This window comes from Lontra canadensis, unplaced genomic scaffold (genome assembly GCF_010015895.1).
Source record: "Lontra canadensis isolate GAN:19392208 unplaced genomic scaffold, GSC_riverotter_1.0 scaffold71, whole genome shotgun sequence".
Classification (NCBI taxonomy): domain Eukaryota; kingdom Metazoa; phylum Chordata; class Mammalia; order Carnivora; family Mustelidae; genus Lontra; species Lontra canadensis.
Genome location: NW_022631065.1, coordinates 2,289,804 through 2,316,775, shown reverse-complemented (window position 1 = coordinate 2,316,775; position 26,972 = coordinate 2,289,804). Strand labels below are relative to the sequence as shown.

Genomic DNA, 26,972 nt, shown 5'->3' with positions numbered 1-26,972 from the left:
TCTCTTTTTCCTCTACCTCCAGCAGTGATTGCTTGATGTATTCTTACACTATTATCTGACACATATAGGTTTGTTTTATTGTTTTTATCATGGGGTTTGTATTTTAATTAACTTAACCTACTTCATCACATTTAATTATATTTGCCTTGAATTCTAATTTATTCACGGTTACTCTTATCACTTCAATTTTCTTTTTGCTCACATTTGATTAATGTGGCTCTATGCATCCTTTTATTTTTAACCTCTTTGTTTATTCTGGGTTTTTGTTTTAGCTTTGGTTTTTGTAAGTGGTTTGCTGTTGAATTTGTTTTCTGACCCAATTTTAAATTCTTTTTAATTAGGTTGGGTTGGGGGGATTAATATATTTACATTTAGTAAATAGTAGATAGCAAATGTAGAGATTTAGATAGTAAATGTATTTAGATTTAGATAGTAAATGTAGGGATTTTTAAATTACTAAATATACTTATTTAATTTCAAATTCAACCAATTCTAATTAAAGTATCTTTTTAAATTGTGTTTCCAGGATCTTTTGAGACTTACATTAACCCAGCTGAATGGGAAGGCTATTCTAAAATGAAGGCGGAAGAGGAACTCATGACACAAGAAAAAGAGATCAAAAGCCATAATTCTTGGCATCCAGTATTAAGTTCTTTCCAAAAGCTAATTCTCATCAAATGTTGTAAAGAAGAGAAGGTAGGGTCTTTTTTTTAAATTAAAGGACTATGTTATAGTTATTTCTGCTAATGTTCATCAGCCAGTTAGGATTCATAACTGATTAGATTTATTTGTTTAGAGAGTAACAATGGCCAAGTTTGGGAGAAGGTTCTAAGAAAGAGAGACTCTGTGTTATTAATAGAACATAGTGTTTTATATAGAAAATAAAGAAAAAAAAAGGCTAGAGAGCCAGCCAGGAACCTGGTTATCCTTTCCTAGCATGCACCATTAAGCATTTGTGCTCTCCAGAGAGGACAGTGGTCTAATGAGGTTTGGGGTGGGGGGTGGACATTAGCAGGGAATTGATGGACCTTTCAGATCTTTGCAACAGTGGAAAGAAGGCATTTGAGAAGAATAAAACCATAGCCACAAAGGCCAGTTTGAAGATTGTTGGACTGGTTTCTGCAAGAAATTATGGCAGCCTGAATTAGGATAGAGGTAGTAGGTTGAAGTGATTGAGAGGAATGTGGATATTAGACAATTGGTATGGCTCCTGATATCTGCTTGGGTGCCATAGGGGATAGCTGTATCAACAACTAAGCAAATGTGAAGGGAGAAGCATGTCACAGAAAGATGTCACTGAGTCTGCAGTACCTGCCAGTTATCAGAATAGACAGCAGTTTAGAGACCAATTAATATGTAGGTAGGAAACTCTAGAGAGAAATATAGGCTAGAGATAGAGAGTTGGGGAGTCGCCAGCATTGAGCTGGGAATTAAAACCCTGGGAGCTGTTAGAATCACATAGGAAGAATGCATAATAAAAAAAGAGGACAGGTGAACAAAGGATGAAACCCTGAGGAGCACCAACATTTAAAGGGAAGAAAGAAAGGATGAAAAGGAATACTCATCAGGGCAAAAAGAGCACTAGGAGAAAAAAGTGACATGGAAACCAAGGAGGTATAAAGTTTCAGTACAGCCTAAGTTATCAGTAGAATGAATGAAGCATTGTAGGCAGTTCCAGTTTTTATATATAATTCCTGATGTCTCTGATGATAATTCTAGTGATGAGTTTCAGGAGGCATTGGAGAAAAATGATGGTTATTCCTATGAGAAGTGAGAAAGAGAAAACTAACTGAAGAAACCATAAGCATAATTGGGAGATACTGATGCTCTGTTGAAGGATTTTCTGCCTTCTCTGTAGGAACACATAAGTTATGGGGTTGGCCTCAGCCACAGATGATTGCAATAGAAGAATAGAGGAAGTAGGAATGCAATTGAGACTGTTGTTAAAAGTAGTACTAGAAAGAAAGGGCTTCTAAACTGGGAGAAAGGAAAAACCTTGAAGTTTCTTTGGGAGCAGATGTAGCTGGACTGGAGGTGTAGCTAGAAGAACAGGAGAGTTGTGACCAACATTGAGTTAAAATTTCTAATGCATAGTTCCAAGTGATGACAATATCCTGAGGGTGGCCATGGGTGTGGGTGACTGAGGAAGAGAAGAAATGGTGTCTACTGGAGTTAGAGGTCAAGAAACTGTGAGGGTAGGGAGTTGGATGGCCACATGACCCCCAACGAGATGGTGGCAAGACAGTGCCTGGGACACAGTTGAGAAATCACTGCAATAGATATGTAATGGAAAGTAAGGCTATGACCCAGGTGGAAAATCTTCAGTGACTATGGGACAGTGGCTACCAGACTAGATGCTGACAAAAGATGAAAGGATGCTTAAGTAACAAGAGCCCCAAAGAAGGAGGAGTTATAAAGATTAAGACATTGAGGCTAAGAAATTTTAGACTCTAAGAAAATTTGCCAGACATGTAGTCTGGCTTCTTCAACAACAACACATTTTGTCTGTCTGTTTGTTTGTTTGTTTGTTTTTGCAAGGGGGAAAAGGAGATGAAGGATGAAACTTAATAGATACAAAGAGACTTAGACAAACCAACTGATCTCTACATATAAGTTTTATTTAGATCCTGATTTAAATATACTATATTTAAACACACACAGGCATTTATAATTTCATTAGGAGAAGGTAAACACTGACTAGATATTTAGTGATGTTAAGGAATTATTGTTAATTATTTAGATGTCATTATGGTACCATGGTTATATGTTTTCTAAAGAGTCCTTATATTATAGGGACATATGTTGAGGATGAGATAATATGACACATGAGATTTGCTTCAAAAAAATCCTAAGGAGTAGGGGAGTAGGTGGGATATCAATGAAACAAGATTGGCCTTTTCTTAACAAATATTAAAACTGGATAAAACATCAAAGTCATTAATCTCTGACTTTATATGTACCTGAAATTTTCATAATAAAAAAAAATTACATTCTTGAACACCAGGGCTCTCACAAAATGTCCCAGGATGGTTCTGTAAATGTGATCAAATCTGCAAATGACAGATACAGTCATACTAACTTCACAGAGGATTAGCTGAAAGTTCTTATTAATACATTCAACCAAAGACCTTCCTTGTATTATACTATCAAATAAAACTTGCTTTATAAATCAACATGGAGGAGTCTGGAATTTGGATTGGGTTTCAGAAATGAAGAGCTAGATATGGACTCCAAAGAGGACAGGGACCAGAATCCGTCAAGACCACCAACAAAGTCACCCTGAAGAAAAGAGCCAAGCATGACAATGTTATCCCAGCTACACCTACTCTCAAACAGATACACTGATCAAGGCATTTGGGAACAACCCTTACCATGGTACTGATTCCAGAGAATGATTTGCTAAAGAAATTGGGGTTCCAGAGAAAAGAATCCAAGTTCTAAAGATCTGGATTCCCCTGTCCAGAGAAAAAGAAAATCTGAGAAAACCTTAGAACAAGGACAAAACCAGATATAAAATCTGTGCAATGAGAGACTGTTGTTCCCAGGTCTGTTCACAAGCAGAGCCCATTGGGTATCCAGTGTTTCTAAATGGCAGAGTCAATTGCTCCTTTGGGAGAAAGAGGATGTTCCAGCACAGTAGCTTGTGTGAAATACTGCAAGCTTGCATAAAATTCAGCCTCCTTCAGAAATAGCATATTTGGATCTACTGATGAAACTTCATTTCAAAAAACTCTTAAGTAGAAGTGTCTGGGTGGCTCAATTGGTTGAGCATCTGACTCTTAATCTCAGCTCCGGGCTTGATCTATGGGTTGTGAGTTCAAGCCCTATATTGGACTCCATGGTGGTCCTGGAGTCTACTTAAAAAAACTTAAAATGAAAATTAAATTAAAATGAAAACCAGTAAAGCTTTAAGTAAGTAAAACTTACTTAAATTAAGTAAACCAGGTGGTAGAGTCATTGGAACTGCAACAGGAAGTAGAATGCCTGTCATTCCAAAAATTCTTTCTTTGGCATCAGTGCTAAGAATGGTTCAGGACAAGGTTATAAGAAATTTGAACTACAAAGAGAAAAAAAGAAAGTATCATTTACATCAGAGATGCATAAAGATTTCCTGATAGACAAATTCATCACCACACCAAAGCTAAGAAAGGTCCTATATACCAGTGTACTCAAACTTTGGTGTGCATCAGAATCATCTAGAGGGCTTTGTAAAGCACAGAGACCTGGGGTCCACTTCCCAGAGTTTCTGATTCAGCAAGTCTGGGCAACAGGCTAAAACTCTGCATTTCTAATAGCTTCCCACATGATGCTGATGCTGATCCGGAAACCATATTTTGTGAACCCCCCCTTTAATGTGATTAAACATATATAAAGAGAAACGATCATTCTCAAAGCAGATGAACGAGGACATCAAGACACATCACACATAGCATTGTTGATTTCCAAGGCTAAATCTACCGAGAACCCTAACCTTAATAGTCCTAGTGTTTCTGTCCAGGCTTCCTCTACCTTGGGAAGGTGGCAGTCTCTTTGAGAGCCAGGTTTTTCCCTGTCGAAAACCACAGTGTAGACAGTCACCCAGGATGAAATCTTCTCAGAGCAATAAATGCATGGCTTTTCCAATTTGAGAAACACCAGTTATAAGGATGCAATTTCACTTATGAACTATATGCTTAAAATGGTTAAGATGCTAAATTTTATATCTATTTTACCACAATTTTTTTAAAAAAAGAACTTGGGTGTGATGAGAAGTGTAAGCACTTGTGTTCTGATATAACACACAATGTGGCAGCCACCCCAGGTCTTTACCCATGATCTAATATACTATAACTTAAATGAGGTTTGGCCACTCAGAAGGAAGAACAAGGGATCATCATTCCCAAATGTTTAAAGCTTACCTTCTTGTCACAATGAAAGCAACAGGCAGAGGATTCTCAAACACAGAGTCTCTCAAGAGTGAATTTGTATGCTGTCGGCCCATCAGTACCTTCAAAACAGTATTCACCTGAATTTTAAAATTCCCTATGGATTCTGATAGGGAAGAGGAACTAAAAAAATGCTCTGGAGGCCTCAGCCAGAGCCTGTCAAGGATCAAACAACTGGCCACAAAAACGGTTCTAAGCAAGACATAGTGGAGTCACATAGGTCAGAATTGGGATACTCAATTTAAAAAGAAAGTGAGAGGAGCCCCTAGCAAAGGACTTGGTGATAAAGAGAGAAGAGACTAGAAAGTCTCTGATCCTGCAGCCAGACATGGGATTTTCAGAGGGTGGCCTTCAAGAAATGCCTAACTCCCTAGACCATAGCTGTGGGAAGAAGTATTTCTCCAACTTTTTGAGTTAAAAAACATTTCATGAGTGCGTTACTGCTTCTATATGTACATAAAAGCCCCAAGAAATAAATCACTGGTGCTTTGTACATTGTTATTTACTATAAACTCTAAGCACTTTTTGTCAAAGTAAAAAGCAAATAAATAGATCATACTATCAAAAATATTTTTCAAAATAATAATGAGAAAATGCTGTTGAAATTACATTTAGTTACACAATGACATAGCTAAAACTAAGCTCCAACCCCTCTTGGCCCTGTTGCAAGGCTGGCCCTTTGGCCCAGGCCACCTTTATAGTTAGTACCACACTATATCCTCACTTAAGTGGGCAGCCACGTAAACATCTTTTCCCAGACTGGCCACAGGAGAGTGCAGTCCAAGGCCATGGCCCTGAACCAGGTTGAGATATACCCTCTCCCAGCAACAATGGCAACAGAAAACATGCAAAAATTTTTTGGATGAGGTGATGTCAATTCTAATGGAGGGCGAATGTTACAGCAGGGCTGCTGCTTACAGTTGTGCCGGATGTGCACTGCACAAGCCTTAAGGGAACCATTTGCATTGTAGATACTGTAGGTTTGGTTTGTATATTTATCATGACAGCTTTCTGGCACAAGTATATTAAAGAAGGGACACCTTTTCCCATCTCACACAAAGGCTCCATGTGGGCTAGAGAGGGTCTGCAAGAGCAGGAATGGGGTGAGCAGGCTAGGATAGGATCCGTGAAGGAAACACATCGGTGTAGGAAGTGGCCAGGCAGGGATATGATCCTCAGGGCTGAGGCTGGTTCCCAAGAAAAGTCAGAAGAGGCTGATGAGTAAAATGAGAGAGGAAGATGGGGGAAAAGATGGGGAGACAATATATGGTGTCAATTCTGAGAAGCTGGCTTACAAAGGGAAAAAAAGAAAGGAAATAGCTGGGAGGGGAGCAGCAATCAAGGGAAGGCTTTTGTTTTGGTTTTAAGAATAGGAGACAATAGAGCCTAATTGTATGATAAAAAGAAGATGGGTGGGGGGGGATGAATAGTGCAAAAAGAGACAGTGGAAGGACTGAAAGTAAAGTCCATGAGAATGAGAGAAGGATGGGACCAAAGAAGGCAAGGATGGGGCAACAGCAGGTCTGGAGATGGATGGAATGACAAGAGACTTTCCTCTCATCAAATAGTCAGCTTGCTCCGTAAGGTCATGAGAACCATGACCTTTGGCAATTACATGGTGCCTAAATCCAGTAGGAAGAAAGATACCTAATCAAGAGAAAATGAGTGCAGAACAACAGGGCACCCTCTCAGAGAAGCTGAAGGGGAGAAGTAGGATAGAATTATGGAGGACCCTCATCCAACATACTATTTTTTTAATGTGTTTTTTTTTTTTTTTTTTTCAACTTTCAGGTGGTTTTTGCTCTTACGGACTTTGTAATAGAAAATCTTGGAAAACGCTTTATAGAGACACCACCCGTGGACCTTCCCACTCTATATCAAGACATGTCATATAACACTCCCCTGGTATTTATCTTAAGCACTGGCTCGGATCCTATGGGCGCATTCCAGAGGTTTGCCCGGGACAGCGGGTATTCAGAACGGTGAGGTCATGTGCTGCCATTTTTATAATTCATATGAACATCTCCTTGTTAAGGTTTGCCCTTTTTCTTCCCTCTGTGGAGTGTGAATCCCCACATTAGGTATCCCTTACTAAATAAATTAAGATAAATTAATATTTAGCTATGTCTGTTGTTAAAATGGGGTCAAAAATAATAAAAAGCAGATGTAAACTTTATTTGAATAAAGGGAAGATTATCCAAAATGTATAATAAGCTAGTGGAATATGGATTAAAACTTTTTTGTTATTTAAGACGTTACTTTAATGTAACTGTAAAAGGACTGATTTACTCCATATGAAATGTGCAAAAAAATTCCAGAGCTCCTTTTGTTCTATTATCAGTCTCCTCTTTCTCATGAGCCTCTACCCTGCTGAATTAAAGGGGCAGGGGGAAGTTTAAACTCACACATTTACTTACTTTAAATGCGTCCAGGGTAAGCTGATTTGGTTTCTCTCTCAAAAAAAGGTCAGTCTTCCTGACTTCTTCTTCTCCCAGCCCTCTCCAAAATGGTGTTCAGATGGGTAGGGAAGTGCATAAGACCTCAGGTGGCAGGGGAGGGTAGGGGACTCTTATCTACAAGGTAATTTCCAGCCTTGATATCTGACAGGCACCCTCCCACCCCCATGGAGTGACTGGTCTGGCCTTTTCCCTGGCAAGATTATAAGATGGTGGGTCCTATCTGTTCATTTGGAGTTCATAGTCTGCACTAGTCAGGCTTCTCCAGAGAAACAGATCCAATTAGGGAAAGAAAGGAGAGTAGAGGAGAGGAGGAAAGAAGGAATGAGGAAGGAGGAAAGAAGGAATGAGGAAGGAGGAAAAGGAGGGAGGGAGGGAAGAAAGGAAGAAGGAAGGAAGGAGGAAAGAAAGATGGAAAGAAAAGAAAAAATCTTTTATGTTTTATATACATATATAATATATAATTATTTTATATATATATATGTATGTATGAAATTTGCTTACATGATTATGGAGGCTGAGGAGTCCCAAAATCAGCAGCCAGCAAGGAGGAAATAAATCCAAGAGAGCCAATGTATAGCTCCAGTGCAAAGGCCTAAAAACCAGGAGAACTAATGGTATAAATTCTAGTGTGAAAGCCAGGAGGCTTAACACCCAAGAACCAGTGTTTCCGTCTGAATCCAAATGCCAGAAAAGACCAACAATGTTACCATTCAGACAGGCAGGAGGAACTCCCTCTAACTCAGCCTTTTTGTTCTATTCAGGTCTTCAATTGATTGTATGGGGCCTATTCACATTGAGAAGGGCAATCTGCTTTACTCAGTTTACCCATTCAAATGTTAATCTCCCAGAAACACCTTCACAGGCTCACCCAGGGTAATGTTTGGCCAAATATCTGGATACTGTGTGACCCAGTCAAGTTGACACATAAAATTTATGATCCTAGTCATTTGTTTGCCTATAGTTCTGAAATCCTAACAAAGAATTAGTATAGGAAACTGTTAAGAGCTCCTGTGAATTAATAAGAAAAATAAAATAGCAATGGGCGGCTCAGCACCTGGTTAAGTGTCCAACTCTTGATCACAGAAAAAGAAAATAGTCCAGAGTAAACAAAGACAAAAAATATAAGCAGGAGAGTTTCTGGAATTTTCAGAATAGAAAACTGCAGAAACCTAAATGTCTGATAAGCATATGAAAAGATGTCTGTCCTTACAAGTAATTAGGATACCACAAATTAAAGCCATTAAGGAGATATCATTTTCATACCCAAGAAATTGGCAAAATGGTGGCAAAGGTATGGAGCAATGGAAACATCCATATTACAAGAGTGAAAAATCGGTTAAAATCAACTTGAAGAGTTAACAGTATGTTAAAGTTGAAAATGGCATCCCCTACATCTCAACAAGTCATTACTGAATCTGCAACCTAGAATAAAATCAGTCACATGGTGCAAGGAGCTGTGTTCAAGAACATTTGTAGAAACATAACAAAAAACAGTGGAACCATCCAAAATGTCCATCTAGAAAAATGATCATACAAGTTGTGGTATATTTATAAAATTGAATATAATACACTATAGCCATGAAAATGAATAAACTAGAATTATGTATATCAATACAGATAGGTCACATGAACTAATACAGAGCCAAAACCATAAATTGCAGAAAAACTATATAATATTGGAGAAGTATGATAAAATATATAAACATTTAAAACTATATATATTATATATTGTTTAGGAATTCATAAAATTACAGTAACAGTATAAAGGAAGGTAGGGAACTTATACCAAATCCAGGATAGCAGTGACCTTGGAAAGTGAAAGTTGGGTAATGAGATAGAAATGGACAAGGACATTGCAGGTTCAGATCAGGTTCAGATCATTCAGTTCAGTGTTTTATTTCATACACTGGTTTGTGGGTACATGAATATTCACTATATTAACTTTGTGGCTTTTGTATCTCTCAAATATTTCAAAGTATTAAACATAAAATAATTCAAGATAATCAGAGGGAGGGATGTTAATAGGTAGTTAATATGTGTTAAGTTCTTGATGTATTCAGGAAGAAAAAAGAAGCACAGAATAACTCTGTTTGCCTTAGGAAAATTTGTGTTTGAATGGACATGTTGGAATTTTTAGGGAAAACACCAGAATAATAATATAGCGTCCAAGCCAGCAGAGGAGCAAAAGAATATGTAGTGCAATATTCTAATCCAACATTAGATAGGAAAGAAGAAGAAAAATAAATTCAAAGGTAAAATATAGTAAATCAAAAAGCCAAACCAGAATAGAGAAATAAACTCAAATACCTAAAGTATAAATATCTCACCTGTGAAAAGATATATATGGCCAAGTTGGATTTTAAAAGTAACATTTAGCTATATGCCACTTAGAAAATGCATAAATAATACAAAGACAGCATAGGAAAGTAGAAAATAAAGAGATATTATGCAAATACTAACCAAAAGAAAGCTGTTAACAGTTCCAATGTATATCACAAAATAGAGTTGGGAGCAAAAATATATATATATATATTAGGGATTAAAAGGACAACTGTATGATATATAGAAAAACCCACAAACAAAAAAACACCAATTGTACAATTGTACACAACTAACAAAGCTTGAAATCTATAAAGCAAAAACTAGAGAAACTAATATAAGGAGAAATTGATAAATTAACATTAATGTGGACAATTTTAATACATTTCTAATAGAAACTATATGAAGAATAAAAAGAAAAGGTTGCAGAATTGTTAAGAATATAAAATATTCAGACAATAAATTTAATAGTGAAATTAATGACCTTTGATCTTTATACTCAATACATAGAACAAATGCAAGTTCTTCAAATACACATGGAACATTTATAAGAATTAACCATGTGCTAAAACATATTTCAAAAATAAGATAAACTTAATCCCTGACATAATATTAAAAATCAATCTTAAAGGTTAATTTTTTTAATATTTAAAAAATGAAAAATGCCCTTTTGAACAACTCATCTATTAAAGGGAAATTTCCCAATAAGTGGAAGTACATAACAAAAACAATATTACATATCAAAAATCATTAAGGTATAGTAATGAGGCACTTAGCTGTAAATTTATGAATATTTAAGGACTTCTGGTCCAGAAATGTCAGACTAAGAACTCAGACTAATATCCCCACTAAGAACAACTAGAACAATATCCCCTTGAGCAAAATATATTTTTAAATATACAAAACATTTTAAAAAACATTTTTTTTTAATGCTTGAAGGTTTGGAGAATGAAGTAAGGAATAGTCAAGAGATGAAGAAAACCAAACAGTTAGTCCTGCACTCACAGAGCGACATCAGAAGAGGAGGCAAAGAAGCTGAGAAGCTGAGCAAAACTTTTCATTGATTAAAGAGACAAAGGAGACTTGGGGCACCTGGGTGTCTCAGTGGGTTAAAGCCTCTGCCTTCGGCTCAGGTCATGATTCCAGGGTCCTGGGATCAAGCCCCGCATCGCATCGGGCTCTCTGCTCAGCAGGAAGCCTGCTTCCTCTTCTCTCTCTGCCTGCCTCTCTGCCTACTTGTGATCTCTGTCAAATAAATAAATAAAATCTTTTAAAAAAAGAGAGAGGCAAAGGGGACAAAATTGGAGCCCAGAGCCAACTGAATAGTAGAGGAAACTGGTAAACCACCTCCCTTACTTTGGTTTGGCACTCTAAGGGGAGTCATAAGGCCAGGTAAGAAATATACTTACAAGGAAATTATGGTGAGCCCTGATTACCAGTATCTCTAGCTGCTTGCCAGAAGAAGACGTGAATCTTGTGTGGAGGAACACAAAAACGTAGGCACACGATAAAATATAACCAGGGACACAAGAAGGCCAAAAAGTATGTTTAAAACAAGTCAAGAGAAACAATATACAATAGAAACAGAGTACAGCATCCCAATAAAGGATACATGAGATTGATTTTTAAACAGCTATCTTTAAATGTTCAAGAAGGAAAGATTGAGAAAATTGACAGAGAACTAAAGTTATTTAAAAGCAGAATTCTAGAATTGAAAATTGTAACCAAAATTAAGAATTCCAAGATGAAATTGATGAGTAAAAAGCATGCAGAGACTAAACAAGATCTAGTAAGATATAATCTGAGTCCCAGAGGACAGAAGAGCACAGAATAATATTTCAATAAGCAGTGGCTGAAAATCTTCCAAAATTGACAAAAGACACCAATTCACAAATTAAATAAACCCTACCAAATGAAAAAGTGTAATAAACACAAACAATTTTACCTGGGGTGCCTGGCTGGCTCAGCTGATAGAGCATGTGACTCTTGATCCCAAGGCTGTGAGTTTGAGCCCCACATTGGGTGTGGAGATTACTCAAAAATTAAATCTTTAAAACAAACAAGTAAACAAAAAACAATTCTACCAAGACCCATCACAGTAAATTGTAGAAAAAACAAAGACAATACAGTAAAAACAGATTATCTTCAAAGATGCAAGTAAGCTGTTGATGGATTTCTCTGCAGAAACAATGAAAGGCACAAAAATGTATATTCAAAGTACTGAAAGCCAGTTACTGTCTGGTAAATAAAATAGAATTTTATTCCTCTCAAAACAGTACTTTAAGTAGGCTTCATGCTGGGTTGATCTCATGACCCTGAGATCAAGAACTGGACTGAGATCAAGAGTTGGACACTTAAGCAACTGAGCCATGCAGGCACTCCATTGTCAAAAATTGTTTTAAACAAAGCTAAGATGAAACCGTTTTCAGACAAAGAGGATATTGAAATGGAAATTCAAACATGTACTAAATAGAATAATGGTGAAGATATATCAAAACTGGTGAGATGCATCTGAACCTAGGATTACAGGGAAATTTATAGGCTTAAGTGCATGTATTAGGCAAAGGGCAATCTAAAATGTAATGATTAAACTAATAGAACAGAAAAAATGTAAAAGCAGAAATTAATGATATAGAAACATATATTCAATAGATAGGATCCAAAACACCAGAAGTAGATTTTTTTTAAGTTGTTAGTTTTTTGTTTTTGTTTTTTTTAAAGAGAGAGAGTGAGAAAATGCATGCACTGTGGGCAAGAGGGAGGCAGAAAGAGGATCCTAAGCAGGCTCCATGCCCAGTGTGGGGCCCAATGCAGGGTTCAACCTCATGACCCTAAGATCATAACCTGAGCAGAAATCAAGAGTCTGGGAGGGGAAGAGCAAGATGGAGGAGTAGGACACCTAAATATCTTCGGGTCCCAGGAATTCAGCTAGATAGTTATCAAAACATTCTGAACACCTACAAACTCAATAAGAGAGCCAAGAGAAGAGCAGCAATTCTAGGAACAGAAAAGTGATCACTTCCGGGAAGTTAGGATGTGTGGAGAAGTGAATCAAGGTGATATAAGGGAAGAGAGACCACAGGGGTGGGGCTGGCTCCCAGCAAGTGGTAAAGCAACAGAGCACAAAATCAGAACTTTTGAAAGTCTGCTCCACCAAGAGAAGTCACTCCAGAGGCTAAGCAGGAGGTGGAGCCCTCACGGGGACAGTATGGTCTCAGGACCTGCAGGGTCAAGAAAAGACCAGGGGTGTCTTGAGTGTAGCAAAGCTCCCAGGTATCAAAGCTGGGAAGCCAGCAGCAGAGACGGAGCTAAGGAGGGGGCTCTCAGCTCAGGGTTACCTTAAACCATGACCCAAGGCACGGTCAGGCCACTGCTCTTCAAGCAGGGACCCCACTAGTGGCAGATCCAGGGAGACCCCCCTCCTTCCTCCTCTGGGAGGATTGGCACAGGAGCATACTACAGGAATCTGCTAGGTTTGGAGACTCCAAATGAGGCTGTACACCAGGGAAAAAACACTCTGTCACAGGCCGGATGAGCACGGAGCATGGCCAGAGACCAGGGAGATGGGAATGGTTGACTGCTTTTCTCTGAGGGTACACTGAGGAGTGGGGGCCCAAGCTCTCAGGTCCTCCAGGGCCAGAGATTGGGAGGCCGCCATTTTTATTGCTGTCCTAAAAGCGCTATGGAAAGCATTCAGGGAACAAAAGGTCCTGAGAGCAAAATCAATATTACGTAGCCTGGCCCCTGGCAAGGGCGGGGGTGGGGGGTGCAATTCCACCACAAGCAAAGATATTTGAGAATCACTGCAATAGACCCCACCCCCAGAAAGTGAAAGGACATCCAGCTAAGACCAAGTTCACAAATCAATGAGAACTACAGAACTCCAGAGCTAGGGGAATGCAACACAGAATTCATGGCTTCTTTCCCATGATTCCTTAGTTTTTCAAAGTTACATTTTTTCAATTTTATTTTTTTCTTATTGTATTTTTTAAAAATTTTTCCTCTATCGTATCTTAACCTTTTTGAATTATTTTATCAATACCTTTTTAAAAAATCTTTTTAAAGTTTCATTGTTATAGTCACATTCTATCCCTTCATTATTTAAACTTATTTTTTGTATATATATATGTTTTTCTTTCTTTAAAATTTTGGGATACAGTTTCTTCTAACAGAACAAAATATACACTAAATCTAGCATATGGTTTTCTTTTAGTCTCCAGCCATCACATTCTTTCCTCCTTTTTTTTTTCTTTCTTCAACCAACTTCTTATCTTATCAATGCCTATTTTAGAATGTTTTTAAATTTTCATCTTTACAGTTACATTCCATCCCTTCATTGTGTTTCTTCTTATTTTTGTATATATATGTTCTTCTTTATTTAAAATTTTGGGATGCAATTTCTTCTAACAGACCAAAATACACCCAAAATCAAGTGTGTGGCTCTGTTCTATTCACCAGTCTTATATATATATATATATATATATACATATATATATATATATGTATATATATATATATATATACACACACACACACACATATACACACACACACACATACATACACACATACATATATACACGCACATCCATATGCATATATATATTTTGTTTTTTTCTTCCCCCCTTTTGTCCCCCCCCTCCTTTCGGGTCTCTTCTGATTTGGTTAGTGTATATTTTTCTGGGGTCATTGCTACCCTTTTTGGATTTTGTGCTCTCATTCATCTATTCTTATCTGGAAAAATGACAAGGTGGAAAAACTCACCTCAAAAAAAAAAAAAAAAAGAACAACAGGCAGTGCTGATAGCTAGGGACCTAATCAATGTGGACATTAGTAAGATGTCATAACTAGAGTTCAGAATGATGATTATCAAAGTGCTAGCTGGGCTCAAAAAGAGCATGGAAGATACTAGAGGATCCCTTTCTGGAGAAATAGAATCCCTTTCTGGAGATATAAAAGAACTAAAATCTAACCAAGTTGAAATTTTAAAAACCTATTAATGAGGTACAATAAAAAATGGAGGCTCATACAGCCGGATAAATGAGGCAGAGGAGAGAATTAGTGATATTGAAGACCAAATGATAGAGAATAAAGAAGCTGAGCAAAAGACAGACAAATGACTACTGGACCATGAGGGGAGAATTCGAGAGATAAGTGATACCATAAGACCAAAATTATCAGAATAATTGGGATCCCAGAAGAAGAAGAGAGAGAGAGAGGGGCAAAAAGTATATTGGATCAAATAATAGCAGGGAATTTCCTTAATTTGGTAAAGGGAACAAGCATCAAAATCCAGGAGGCACAGAGAACACCCCCCTCAAAATTGATATAAATAGGTCCACACCCTGTTATCTAATAGTAAAACTTACAAGTCTCAGCAACAAAGAAAAGATCTTGAAAGCAGCTTGGGACAAGACATCTGTAACATACAATGGTAGAAATATTAGATTGGCAGCAGACCTATCCACAGAGAACTGGAAGGCCAGAAAGGACTGGCATGATCTATTCAGAGAACTAAGTGAGAAAAATAGGCAGCCAAGAATACTGTATCCAGCTATCCTGTCATTCAAAATAGAAGGAGAGATAAAAAACCTTCCAGGACAAACAAAAAATAAAAGAATTTGCAAACCCCAAACCAGCCCTACAGGAAATATTGTAAGGGTCCTCTAAGCAGAGAGAGCCTAAAAGTAACAGACGAGGAAGGAACAGAAAAAAATGTACAGTACAGTCACCTTACAGGCAACACAATGGCACTAAATTAATATTTTTCAGTAGTTACCCTGAATGTAAATGGGCTAAATGCCCCAATAAAAAGACAGGGTATCAGAATGGATAAAAAATAAGACCCATTGATATGCTGTCTGCAAGAAACAGATTTTAGACCCAAAGACACTTCCAGATTTAAAGTGAGGGGGTGGAAAACAATTTTCTATGCTAATGGACATCAAAAGAAAGCTGGGGTGGCAATCCTTATATCAGATAAATTAGATTTTAAGCCAAAGTCTATAATAAGAGATGAGGAAGGACTTATATCATACATAAAGGATCTTTCCAAGAAGATCTACAGTTTTAAATATATATGCCCCTAACATGGGAGCTGCCAATTATATAAACCAATTAATACCAAAATCAAAGAAGCACATTGACAATTATACAATAATAGTAGGGAATTTTAACACCCTCCTTGCTGAAATGGACACATCATCTAAGCAAGAGATCAACAAGGTTAAATAAAGGCTTTAAATGACACACTGGGCCAGAGGGACATCACATATATTCAGAACATTCCATTCCAAAACAACAGAATACACATTCTTTTCTAGTGCACATGGAACATTCTCCAGAACAGATCACATCCTGGGTCACAAATCAGGTCTCAACTGGTACCAAAAGAATGGGATCATTCCCACATATTTCCAGACCACAATGCTTTGAAACTAGAACTCAGTCACAAGAGGAAAGTTGGAAAGAACTCAAATACATGGAGGCTAAAGAGCATCGTACTTAAAAATGAGTGCGTCAACCAGGAAATTAAAGAAGAATTTTAAAAATTCATGGAAACAAATGAAAATGAAAACACAACTGTTCAAAGTCTTTGGGAAACAGAAAAGGCAGTCCTGAGAGGAAAATATATAGTGATACAAGCCTTCCTCAAGAAACAAGAAAGGTCTCAAATACACAACCTAACCCGACACCTAAAGGAGCTGGAGAAAGAACAAGAAAGAAACCCTAAACCCAGCAGGAGAAGAGAAATAATAAGGATCAAAGCAGAAATCAATGAAATAGAAACCAAATGAACAGCAGAACAAATAAATGAAACTAGGAGCTGGTTCTTCGAAAGAATTAATAAGATTAATAAACCTCTGGCCAGACTTATCAAAAAGAGAAGTGAAAGGACCCAAATTAATAAAATCATGAGTGAAAGAGGAGAGATCACAACCAACACCAAAGAAATACAAACAATTATAAGAACATATTATGAGCAATTATACACCAGCAAATTTCACAGTCTGGAAGAAATGGATGCATTCCTAGAGACATATAAACTACCAAAACTGAACCAGGAAGAAATGGAAAACCTAAACAGACACATAACCAGTAAGGAGATTGAAGCAGTCATCAAAAATCTCCCAACAAACAAGAGCCCAGGGCCAGATGGCTTCCCAGGGGAATTCTACCAAACATTTAAAAAAGAATTAATACCTATTCTCCTGAAACTGTTCCAAAAAATAGAAATAGAGGGAAAACTTCCAAACTCATTTTATGAGGCCAGCATTACCTTGATCCCAAAACCAGACAAAGACCCCATCAAAAAGGAGAATTACAAACCAATATCCTTGATGAACACGGATGCAAAAATTCTCACCAAAACATTAGCCAGTAGGATCCAACACTACATTACGAAGATTATTCGCCACAACCAAGTGGGATTTATTCCTGGGCTGCAAGGTTGCTCAACATCTGCAAATCGATCAATATGATTGATTACAATCATACAATTATATGATTGATATACAATTAATGTATATAATTAATTGTACAATATGTACAATTAATGTATAAGAAAGAACAAGAAACATATGATACTCTCAATAGATGCTGAAAAAGTGTTTGACAAAGTACAGCATCCCTTCATGATCAAAACTCTCCACAGTGTAGGGATAGAGGGTACATACTTCAATATCATCACAGCCATCTATGAAAAACCCATAGCGAATATCATTCTCAATGGGGAAAAACTAAGAGCTTTTCCCCTAAGGTCAGGAACACAGCAGGATATTCACTATCACCACTGCTCTTCAACATAGTACTAGAAGTCCTCGTCTCAGCCATCAGACAACAAAGAAATAAAAGGCATCCTAATCAGCAAAGAAGTCAAACTCTCACTCTTTGCAGATGATATGATACTTTGTGTGGAAAGCCCAAAACACTCTGCTCCAAAACTGCTAGAACTCATACAAAAATTCAGTAAAGTGTCAGGATATAAAATCAATGCACAGAAATCAATTGCATTTCTATATACCAACAGCAAGGCAGAAGAAAGAGAAATTAAGGAGTCGATCCCATTTACAATTGCACCCAAAACCATAAGATACCCAGGAATAAACCTAACCAAAGAGGCAAAGAAACTGTACTCAGAAAACCATAAAGAAATTGAGCACAACACAAAGAAATAGAAAAATGTTCTATGTTCATGGATTGGAAGAACAAATATTGTGAAACTGTCTATGCTACCTAAAGCAATCTATACATTTAATGCCATCCCTATCAAAATACCATCAACTTTTTCAAAGAAATGGAACAAATAACACTTAAATTTATATGGAACCAGAAAAGACCCTGAATAGCCAGAGGAATTTTGAAGAAGAAATCCAAAGTTGGTGGCATTACAATTCCAGACTTCAAGCTCTATTACAAAGCTGTCACCAAGACAGTATGGTACTGGCACAAAAACACACACACATCCATGGAACAGAATAGAGAGCCCAGAAATGGACCCTCAACTCTATGGTTAACTAATCTTCAACAAAACAAGAAAGAATGTCCAATGGAAATAAGACAGTCTCCTCAACAAATGGTGCTGGGAAAATTGGACAGCCACATGCAGAAGAATGAAACTGCACCATTTCCTTACACCACACACAAAAATAGACTCAAAATGGATGAAAGACCTCAATGTGAGACAGGAATCCATCAAAATCCTTGAGGAGAACACAGGCAGCAACCTCTTCAACCTCAGCCACAGCAACTTCTTCCTAGAAACATTGCCAAAGGCAGGGGAAGCCAGCGCAAACATGAACTATTGGGACTTCATCAAGATCAAAAGCTTTTGTACAGCAAAGGATACAGTCAACAAAACCAAAAGACAACCAACAGAATGGGAGAAGATATTTACAAATGACATCAGATAAAGGGCTAGTATCCAAAATCAATAAAGAACTTAGCAAACTCAACACCCAAAGAACAAAGAATCCAGTCAAGAAATGGGCAGAAGACATGAATAGACATTTGTGCAGTGAAGATGTCCAAATGGCCAACAGACACGTGAAAAAGTGCTCCACATCACTCGGCATCAGGGAAATACAAATCAAGACCACAATGAGATACCACCTCACACCAGTCAGAATGGCTAAAATTAACTAGTCAGGAAATGACAGATGCTGGCTAGGATGCGGAGAAAGGGGAACCCCCCTACACTGTTGGTGGGAATGCAAGCTGGTGTAGCCACTCTGGAAAACAGTATGGAGGTTCCTCAAAAAGTTGAAAATAGAGCTACCCTATGACCCAGCAATCGCACTACTGGGTATTTATCCTAAAGATACAAATGTAAGGATCCAGAGGGTTATGTGCACCCAAATATTTATAGCAGCAATGTCCACAATAGCCAAACTGTGGAGAGAACCTAGATGTCCATCATCAAAAAAACAAAATTTTGCCATTTGCCACAACGTGGATGGAACTAGAGGGTATTATGCTAAGCGAAATAAGTCAATCAGAGAAAGACAATTATCATATGATCTCTTGGATATGAAGAATTTGAGAGGCAGGGCAAGGGGGTTGTGGGGGGTAGGGAGGGCAAAAATGAAACAGTACGAGCAAGGATATGGAGAAACAAATATTCTCAGTGGAAGTTGAATTCAGAATGGTGGCATCACTTTGGAAAACAATTTGATATTATAATAAAGTTAAACATACACATACTGTGTCAAAGTAAGTCAAAGCAGTTCTAGTCCTAGGAATATACAAAAGAAAATGGAGTGTGCATGTATACCAAGCAACATGTAGAAGAATGTTTAGTGCAGTATTGGATGTCATAGCCAAGAAGCAGAAATAACCCAAATGTCCATCAAGAGCAGAATAAATGAATAAATTGTGGTATAATCACAGGGTGGAATATTATATAGCAATGAAAATGAATTAACTACAATGACACACAATAATATAAATTAATCTTAAAAATAATTTGGGGCATCTGGGTGGCTCAGTCAGTTAAGCCTCTGTCTTCTGCTCAGGTCATGATCTCAGTCCTGGGATGGAGCCCCATTTCAGGTTCTCTGCTTAACAGGGAGCCTGCTTCTTCTTCTTGCTCTGTCTGCTTGTGCTCACTCCTTCTCTCTCTCTCTCTGTCAAATACATCAATAAATCTTTAAAAAGTACATTTAAAAAATGTTGATTGAAACAGACCAAATATAGAAGATATGTATATACTATATGATTCCATTTATATAAAATATAACAACTAGTAAAATTAATCTATGGTGTTAGAATTCAAAATAACTTTTACCTTGGGAATGAATAAGGCTATTAATTGGGTAGGTGCTGGGAATCCTCTCCTTTTTGTGTCCTGTGTGGTGGTATAAGTATACAGTCACTTTGAGAGATTTCATTAAGCCATACACTAATGATTTATGGACTTACTCTATATGGATGTGAGGCTTCAAATTTTTTTAAGTTTTTAAAAACTGATCTATAGTGCTGGAAATCAGGATAACATGTCCCTGTGGGAAGGAGGAAGGAAGAGTTGTTGGAATAGAAAGGGGCATAAGAGCATGTCTCTGGGGATTGGCAAACTTCATTCTCAACCATGGGTATTCATTTGTGGTAATCCATAGAGCTGTATATTTGTTTTTTTAGACTTTTCTACATGTGTGTTGTAGTAGAAAATGTTTTTAAAAACAAGAAAAAAAATATTTACACAACTACTAAAATGAGGATTTGAAATGTGTGCATATTTTAGGAGTCTATGTAATTGACATTTCTTCATAGTCTCATTGCTTATAAATAACATAAAGCAACATTTTTTGTTGTGGAATTCAGGGTGCAATCAATTTCACTGGGGCAAGGACAAGGACCCATTGCTGAAAGAATGATCAAAGAAGCAATGAAATCAGGAAACTGGGTATTTTTGCAAAACTGCCATCTTGCTGTTTCTTGGATGTTGGCAATGGAAGAACTAATTAAAACCTTCACAGATTCAAGTACGTTGAAAACAGCAATTGCATAATAATAGCTTTTTATGTAGACTTTCTTTATTGAATCCAATCTTGTAGTAATTTTTTATTGTAGGAATTATGTTTTCCCATATTAAAGAGGAGGAATTTTAGAACTAGAGAGTTTTAGTTAAATTACACAATCCAAACCTGAAAAAGGATCTTCAGACTTCCAAGTTGTGGGTATGATCCACTGGATCATTTCTATTTCATGTTCCTTTCTATGGAGGCCATTTGAATTTAAAATAGATTACCTAAAGGCATGGTAAAAGAAATAGAAAAATGGACTTAAGACAAAGAGAGGAAATTCAATCTTTCACTTCAGAGAGAAGATGCACAGATTCAGATTGTCACCAATCTACCTAGAGTCATGTTTCACTACTTCTTATTCTCTGCGACTCCTGTACCAACTAACCCTCCTCATTTTAGAATGTTAGTATAAAAATAATTGAAACCTTAGGAACAATATTTTTGTTAATAAGCAGGGTGAGCCCCACTTTCCTGCTAACCTAGGATATCCAGAGCCCTTTCTCTGGGGTCTTCCTTTATACCCTGACCACAGAAGCCTTCTGGGAAGGTGAGAGCTATACAGCCGGTCTTGCAAGTGACTTTACTTACTGCTGACTTTATAAAGTGGCCAGTCTATACTGGACACCACCACAGAGCCAAGACATAGCAGCCATCCCCTAAAGATCCCTCATTTCCTGGTTCCCCACCCCTTGCCTCTGCAAACTGCTTCTTCCAGCAAGGATAAAATTGTTCACATCAACCATCCAGAATTTCCACTGTTTTTACCCTTTTGCAGTGCAACAAGAGCGGCCTGCTTCCAACTGGGCCTGTGGCTTATTTCCATTTAAATAATTAAAATCATTTAAAATAAAATACATTCAAGTAATAACCTGAAAAGAGTAAGTGAACAGAAGAAAAAAGAAACAAAGGAAGAAGCAAAAGCTCCAGACTTGAAATTCTAAGACCCAAGTAGAGTTCTGCCCCTACTATTTCTTGCCTATGCTACGATATATCCTCTCTGGGCCTCAGTTTCCCCAGCCATAAGATGCCCACATGGTATCTTACCTAGAAACCCTATGCTGATTTCTAAGACTCCATTCCAGCTCTAAACTTCTATGATGTCTATGAAAGTTAATATTCTTGATGCTTCTGCAATTATAAGAGGAAAAAGATGAAAAAAAAGTACTTCTTTAAATCTGCTTTTCTCATGTTTTGCATTTTTGGTTATTGAAATCATTAGCCCTAAGGCTTTGGTTGATGTCTGACTTCTATACCTAATAGTTTTTACCATGCAAGCAACTTTAGTATTGCTCTAGAATTGTACTGGAACTAACTTAATTTTTGTTATTTAATGTAGTGCATGAATTTAGATTACCAAAATAAGGAGCATAAATTCAGCTTTAATCTGCATCCATTCATTTAATAAGTATTTGGGAACCTACCATGTACCATGCACTGTTCTAGATGTTTAAGGTAGGACAATGAGCAAAACAACCATAGATATCTACCTTCCTAGAACTTAAATGTTAGTGAGAGGAAATGAACAATAATTAAACCATATAATAAATAAGTAGTTTGTATGGTATGATAGAATGTGGCTAGTGCTTTGGGGGAAAAGAAAACAAAAAGGTCAGGACGATTTGGGAGTGGGGAGTGATAGGGAGAAAGAGTGGATAGCAATTTAAACATGTAATCTGGGCAAACCTCTTTGAGAAGGTAACATTTGACTAAGACTTGAAGAAAGTGAGGGAATTTAAAGGAAGAGCATTCCAGGCAGAAGGAACAGCCAATGAAAAGACTCTAGTGAGGGAGCAGGCCTGGATTGTTGGAGAAACACCATAATAGGTACTTAAAAACCAGCACCAAGAAAGTCATTGTTGGGTGATGACTGCATCTTCCTGTAAAAGGAACACCACTTTTCCCAACTTTGCTCTAGCCTTTTGAACCCAGAAGGGAACTCATTTTCTTACATTTTCTGTGCAGAGCTCGCAAAGTAAGCATATTGACTTAAACTTCTTCATGGTACTTATGAAGTCTGTCCATACACCTGCACCTTCAGTTCCCTTTTAACTTCTCTGTAGAGTAGAGAAATCCCTTTCTTCTCCATAGGACTTTCTGACCATTTTCATGCAATTTGCCATAAATTGAATCGTTTAAAAACAAAACACTTCATGAGCACTGGCAATAACTGTCCTATTTTTTAATTGAAAATTTTCCCAATCTAGAGGGAAGGCCCTTAACACCCCCAAGTATTGATAATTAATGTGTCTTTAATTTCTTTACTCAGATGTGCCAGTTTCTGGATTGCCAAACTTTCATGTATTAAGAGTTTCTATAGAAATTCCTCCCACCTCCACTTTGAACATTTACAACATAAAAGACTTAAAACAAACTAGTCTTTAAACAGAGCTGGGAAGGTGAGAGCTATACAGCCGGTCTTGCAAGTGACTTTACTTACTGCTGACTTTATAAAGTGGCCAGTCAATACTGGACACCACCACAGAGCCAAGACATAGCAGCCATCCCCTAAAGATCCCTCATTTGGGATGATCCCTCATTGAACCTCAAGTGGTTTTTTGCTACCTCATAGTAAGTATTTGTTATGTGAAGTATTAAGCATTTTCCCTTTTTGTTGTCTTCTCTTTGTTTTAAACAGATATCATTATCAAGGATACTTTTCGACTCTTTTTAAGTTCCATGCCTAGCAGTACATTTCCTGTTACAGTTCTTCAAAATTCTGTCAAGGTAACATATGCCTATGGCTGGAATGGTGCAAACCAAATGGCCTTAGTGTGTTCCCCAAGTGGGTCCAGGGAACACAGGCCCTGCGTAGGACCACGTCAAAGTCTGGGTGGCCCAGGTGGGAAGGGAGAAGTCGGTATCCCTTCACCTGATAGCACACAGGTAAACAGTTTGGCAAGCCACTCGCATCCTTTTGTGCCCTAGTCTGTTGATCCTTCAACTCTTTAAGAAAATGTCAAGGATGCAGAGTAGTGAGAATGGAACCCCTCCCAGAATTAAGAGAATATTTCAGCATGTGAGAGACAGAAAGGCCTACAGGTAGTACAGCTGCTGGATTTCAGTGCTGGAAACCTCCGATACATGGGAAGCCTCTGAATATGAATGATCACTCAGGAAGAAGAGATGCCTCTTCCTCCCCTGTCATGTCATCAAGGGATGCCATATGTTGGGATGCATGGAAAATCCAATGGGGGAAGGCCTGAACATACTTTCTGGCCCATATTTAGAAAATGGACACCAAAAGAAATTGTCTGAGGTTCTTGTGGAGACGGTTCACCCACTGTAGGACTAAAGACCCCACCAGGCCTGACTCTGAAGAGACTGAGGCTGAGCAAGATGCAGAGCAGGCCCCCACATGCCAGGAATGCCCCCAGGGGTATCAGTTATCTACATGCTCTCGATGGCTTCAGTCTATGTGTGTTATTCAGAAATAATGCAAATCTATAAAATCCCCCTCTCTGCCCCCTATGTGTCTGAATCCAGGTAACCAATGAGCCTCCAAAAGGTTTACGTGCAAATATCAGACGAGCATTTACTGAAATGACACCTTCGTTTTTTGAAGAAAATATACTTGGAAGAAAATGGAGACAAATAATATTTGGCATCTGTTTCTTCCATGCAGTTATTCAGGTACACTCAATTTTTGCTTTTTAATGGAAACAAAAAAGTTATGTTAAATTATGTTAATAAATTATGTTAAATTATGTTAATAAATACAGAAAAAGTGGGAATTACAGGAAAGCTTACAAGTGACATTGTGAAGTGCTGAGGCCCCATTCAGGGTCTGAAATGAAGCTGTTCTCACTCAGTAGCTGATCTCAGTACTCCCCTCACCTCTGCAGCCCACAGCTTTGCCTCCCAGCTCTACTCTGATTTGACTAAGGGACACCGTCACCTGGATATATGCATGAGGTCAAATTCAAAAGCAAAAAAATAAATCTCCTCAGCTATGCCTCACTCCCAAATCTGCTTCCCTCCAGACTCTACTCCTGAAATTGGTAGTCCCATATCTCCATAATTTCAGGATTATTTTTATTATTCCTTCTTTGCACATACATATCATGTGAGTCTATCATTTTTTCTTGCAATAATTTCATTCTTGCCTATTCATGTTTGACTGGGCTCACCACCCTTAAGAGCCTCTTCCCTGTGACCAGAGCCCCAAGGCCTCTGAAAAATGACCTTCAACTCAGTAGTACTTTCTCCTTCCCTCTGCTCAAAGTTCACTGCTGTGATTTGGTGTCCATACTGTGACCCTGCACTTAAATTCTGACTCTTTGACTACGTGTTTCTAGATAGTGTCTTATTTAGACTGGCTCCCTGGGTTTCAAATGTTTATGGTCTCCAGAGAAAGAACCTATAAAGAAAAAAAACAAAGATTAAAGACACAAGATATGGGATAAATATGTAAACAAGGTCTTAGAGCAGATCCAACGTTGGGACTAGGGTCTCCAGGTGTGAGGCCCCCATTGTACAAAGAAAAAGAGCTAAGAGGGGAGGTGGTTCAAAACTTAAGAGAAATTTCGAGATCAAGAGGAGGGAATATGAGACCTCTGGTGTAATCATCAGTTTGGAATTAAGAAATTAAAGTGGGATAAGGAAACAATGAAGGAAGGGAAAGGCTTCACAATGTGAAGTCACAAACAAGGGTTAGGATTCTGTGTATCATTTTAAAAAAAAAAAAAGATGTCACTGCAGAGAAGTCAGTATGTAATCAGCACATTGTGACATGACTGAAAACCCTAAGTGATGGACAGACTCCTTAGAACAATAGGGAGTAGTTCTTGCCACTAGATGGATGATTAGTGTCAGTATTTTTTTTTCTACCTATTTTGATGGGGAAACATTTTATTTTACCATGAATGACAAATGTCCTTTTCACAGACCTATTATATTTTCAGTAATGTCAAATTTTTTTTTGGAAATTTTGGAGAAGAGCCAGGACTGGAGGAAGAGATGCTGCTCATGTTTGCTGAAAGCCAAACTGAAAGCCTAGATTAAGCTAAACTTCATGATCTTAACTGATTTTACAGAATGAGGATGCCCAAATTCAACAGAAACCTTTTATTTCTCAATACTTCATACAAACTTAATTTTATCAAATTTTATGTAGGACTATTTTCATTGTCCCTTCTAGGAGAGAAAAAAGTTTGGCCCTCTTGGCTGGAATATTTGCTATGAATTTAATGACAGTGACAGGGAATGTGCTTTACTGAACCTCAACCTTTATTGTCAAGAAGGAAAAATTCCCTGGGATGCTCTCATTTACATTACTGGTAGGTATGCCCACATGGCCAGGCCCCGGCCCTTACAAAGATGGCATCTTTTCCCCAATATTCGATAGTGGTGACAATGACTTCTGATAGTCCCTTTGTGAAGATAAGACCATGATAAGAATATCATGAGAATATTTACACATAGGAAATGGGCAGGTGTTTTCCCAAATACTAACAGCAAAACTTATATCACTTTTGATACATGCCAAGTACTATGTTCAGCGCTTCCCAAGAATTAGCAGATTTAATCCTCACAACAACCCTATGAGGTGAGGACTGTTATGTCCCTATTTTATACATGAGGAAACTGAGGCACACAGTTTATAAGTGATGGAACCAAGATTGAAATCCAGTCAGTCTAGCCTTAAGAGTCTGTGCTCTTAAATTCAAGAGATCTGAACATTGATTGACTAGTAGAGACCTTTTGATTCAGGTATACTTGTGAAAAAGGAAAAAATATTTCAGGAATTACAATTTTTAGCAAATATTAATTGTGGCCACATGGGACCTTGTGCCAAAAATTAGGTCCAATGTGGAATATGTAGGCTCAAGTAATGAAGAAGAAATGATCTGCACTGGGAAGTGGAGGAGGAAGAACACCCTGAAAGGGGGAAGAATGGGAATGGGGGGTTTTCACTGGTGAGTAAGGGAAACGGAGAACAGAGAGGGATCAGGTGAACTAGAGCCTTAGAAGGCAAATAAACCTTGGAAATAGAGGGCAGTGAAACAACACTGAAAATGAATGAGAACCATCCTCAGAGTGGACCAAAAGGGGTGGTCTTGGAATCTTGGGGGCTACTTTATACTTTGGCCTCTAGGACTCCACTACTCCAGTAGGGCCAACATTGCTTAACAAAATGGTGATGGTCAATTGATCTTATACTGATGATCAGCTTACTTTCAACAAAGACCAAAAGGGGTGGTCTTGGAATCTTGGGGGCTACTTTATACTTTGGCCTCTAGGACTCCACT

At 37.9% G+C, this 26,972-nt stretch overlaps 2 protein-coding genes across 3 annotated transcripts in view; one reads left to right on the top strand and one right to left on the bottom strand.

Moving 5' to 3' along the window:
- Positions 1–26,972, bottom strand: part of TRABD2A (TraB domain containing 2A) — a 126,372-nt gene that overhangs the window by 10,394 nt on the left and 89,006 nt on the right. The gene's annotated exons all lie outside the window — the stretch shown is intronic.
- DNAH6 (dynein axonemal heavy chain 6) overlaps positions 1–26,972 on the top strand; it is a 231,596-nt gene that overhangs the window by 169,291 nt on the left and 35,333 nt on the right. For both annotated transcript variants that reach the window (XM_032880677.1, XM_032880676.1), the window contains 6 exons: positions 527–696; positions 6,717–6,907; positions 20,522–20,682; positions 23,360–23,448; positions 24,208–24,354; positions 25,862–26,000. In XM_032880677.1, coding sequence (XP_032736568.1) covers positions 527–696; positions 6,717–6,907; positions 20,522–20,682; positions 23,360–23,448; positions 24,208–24,354; positions 25,862–26,000 — 897 coding nt within the window. The remainder of the gene's footprint in view (positions 1–526; positions 697–6,716; positions 6,908–20,521; positions 20,683–23,359; positions 23,449–24,207; positions 24,355–25,861; positions 26,001–26,972) is intronic.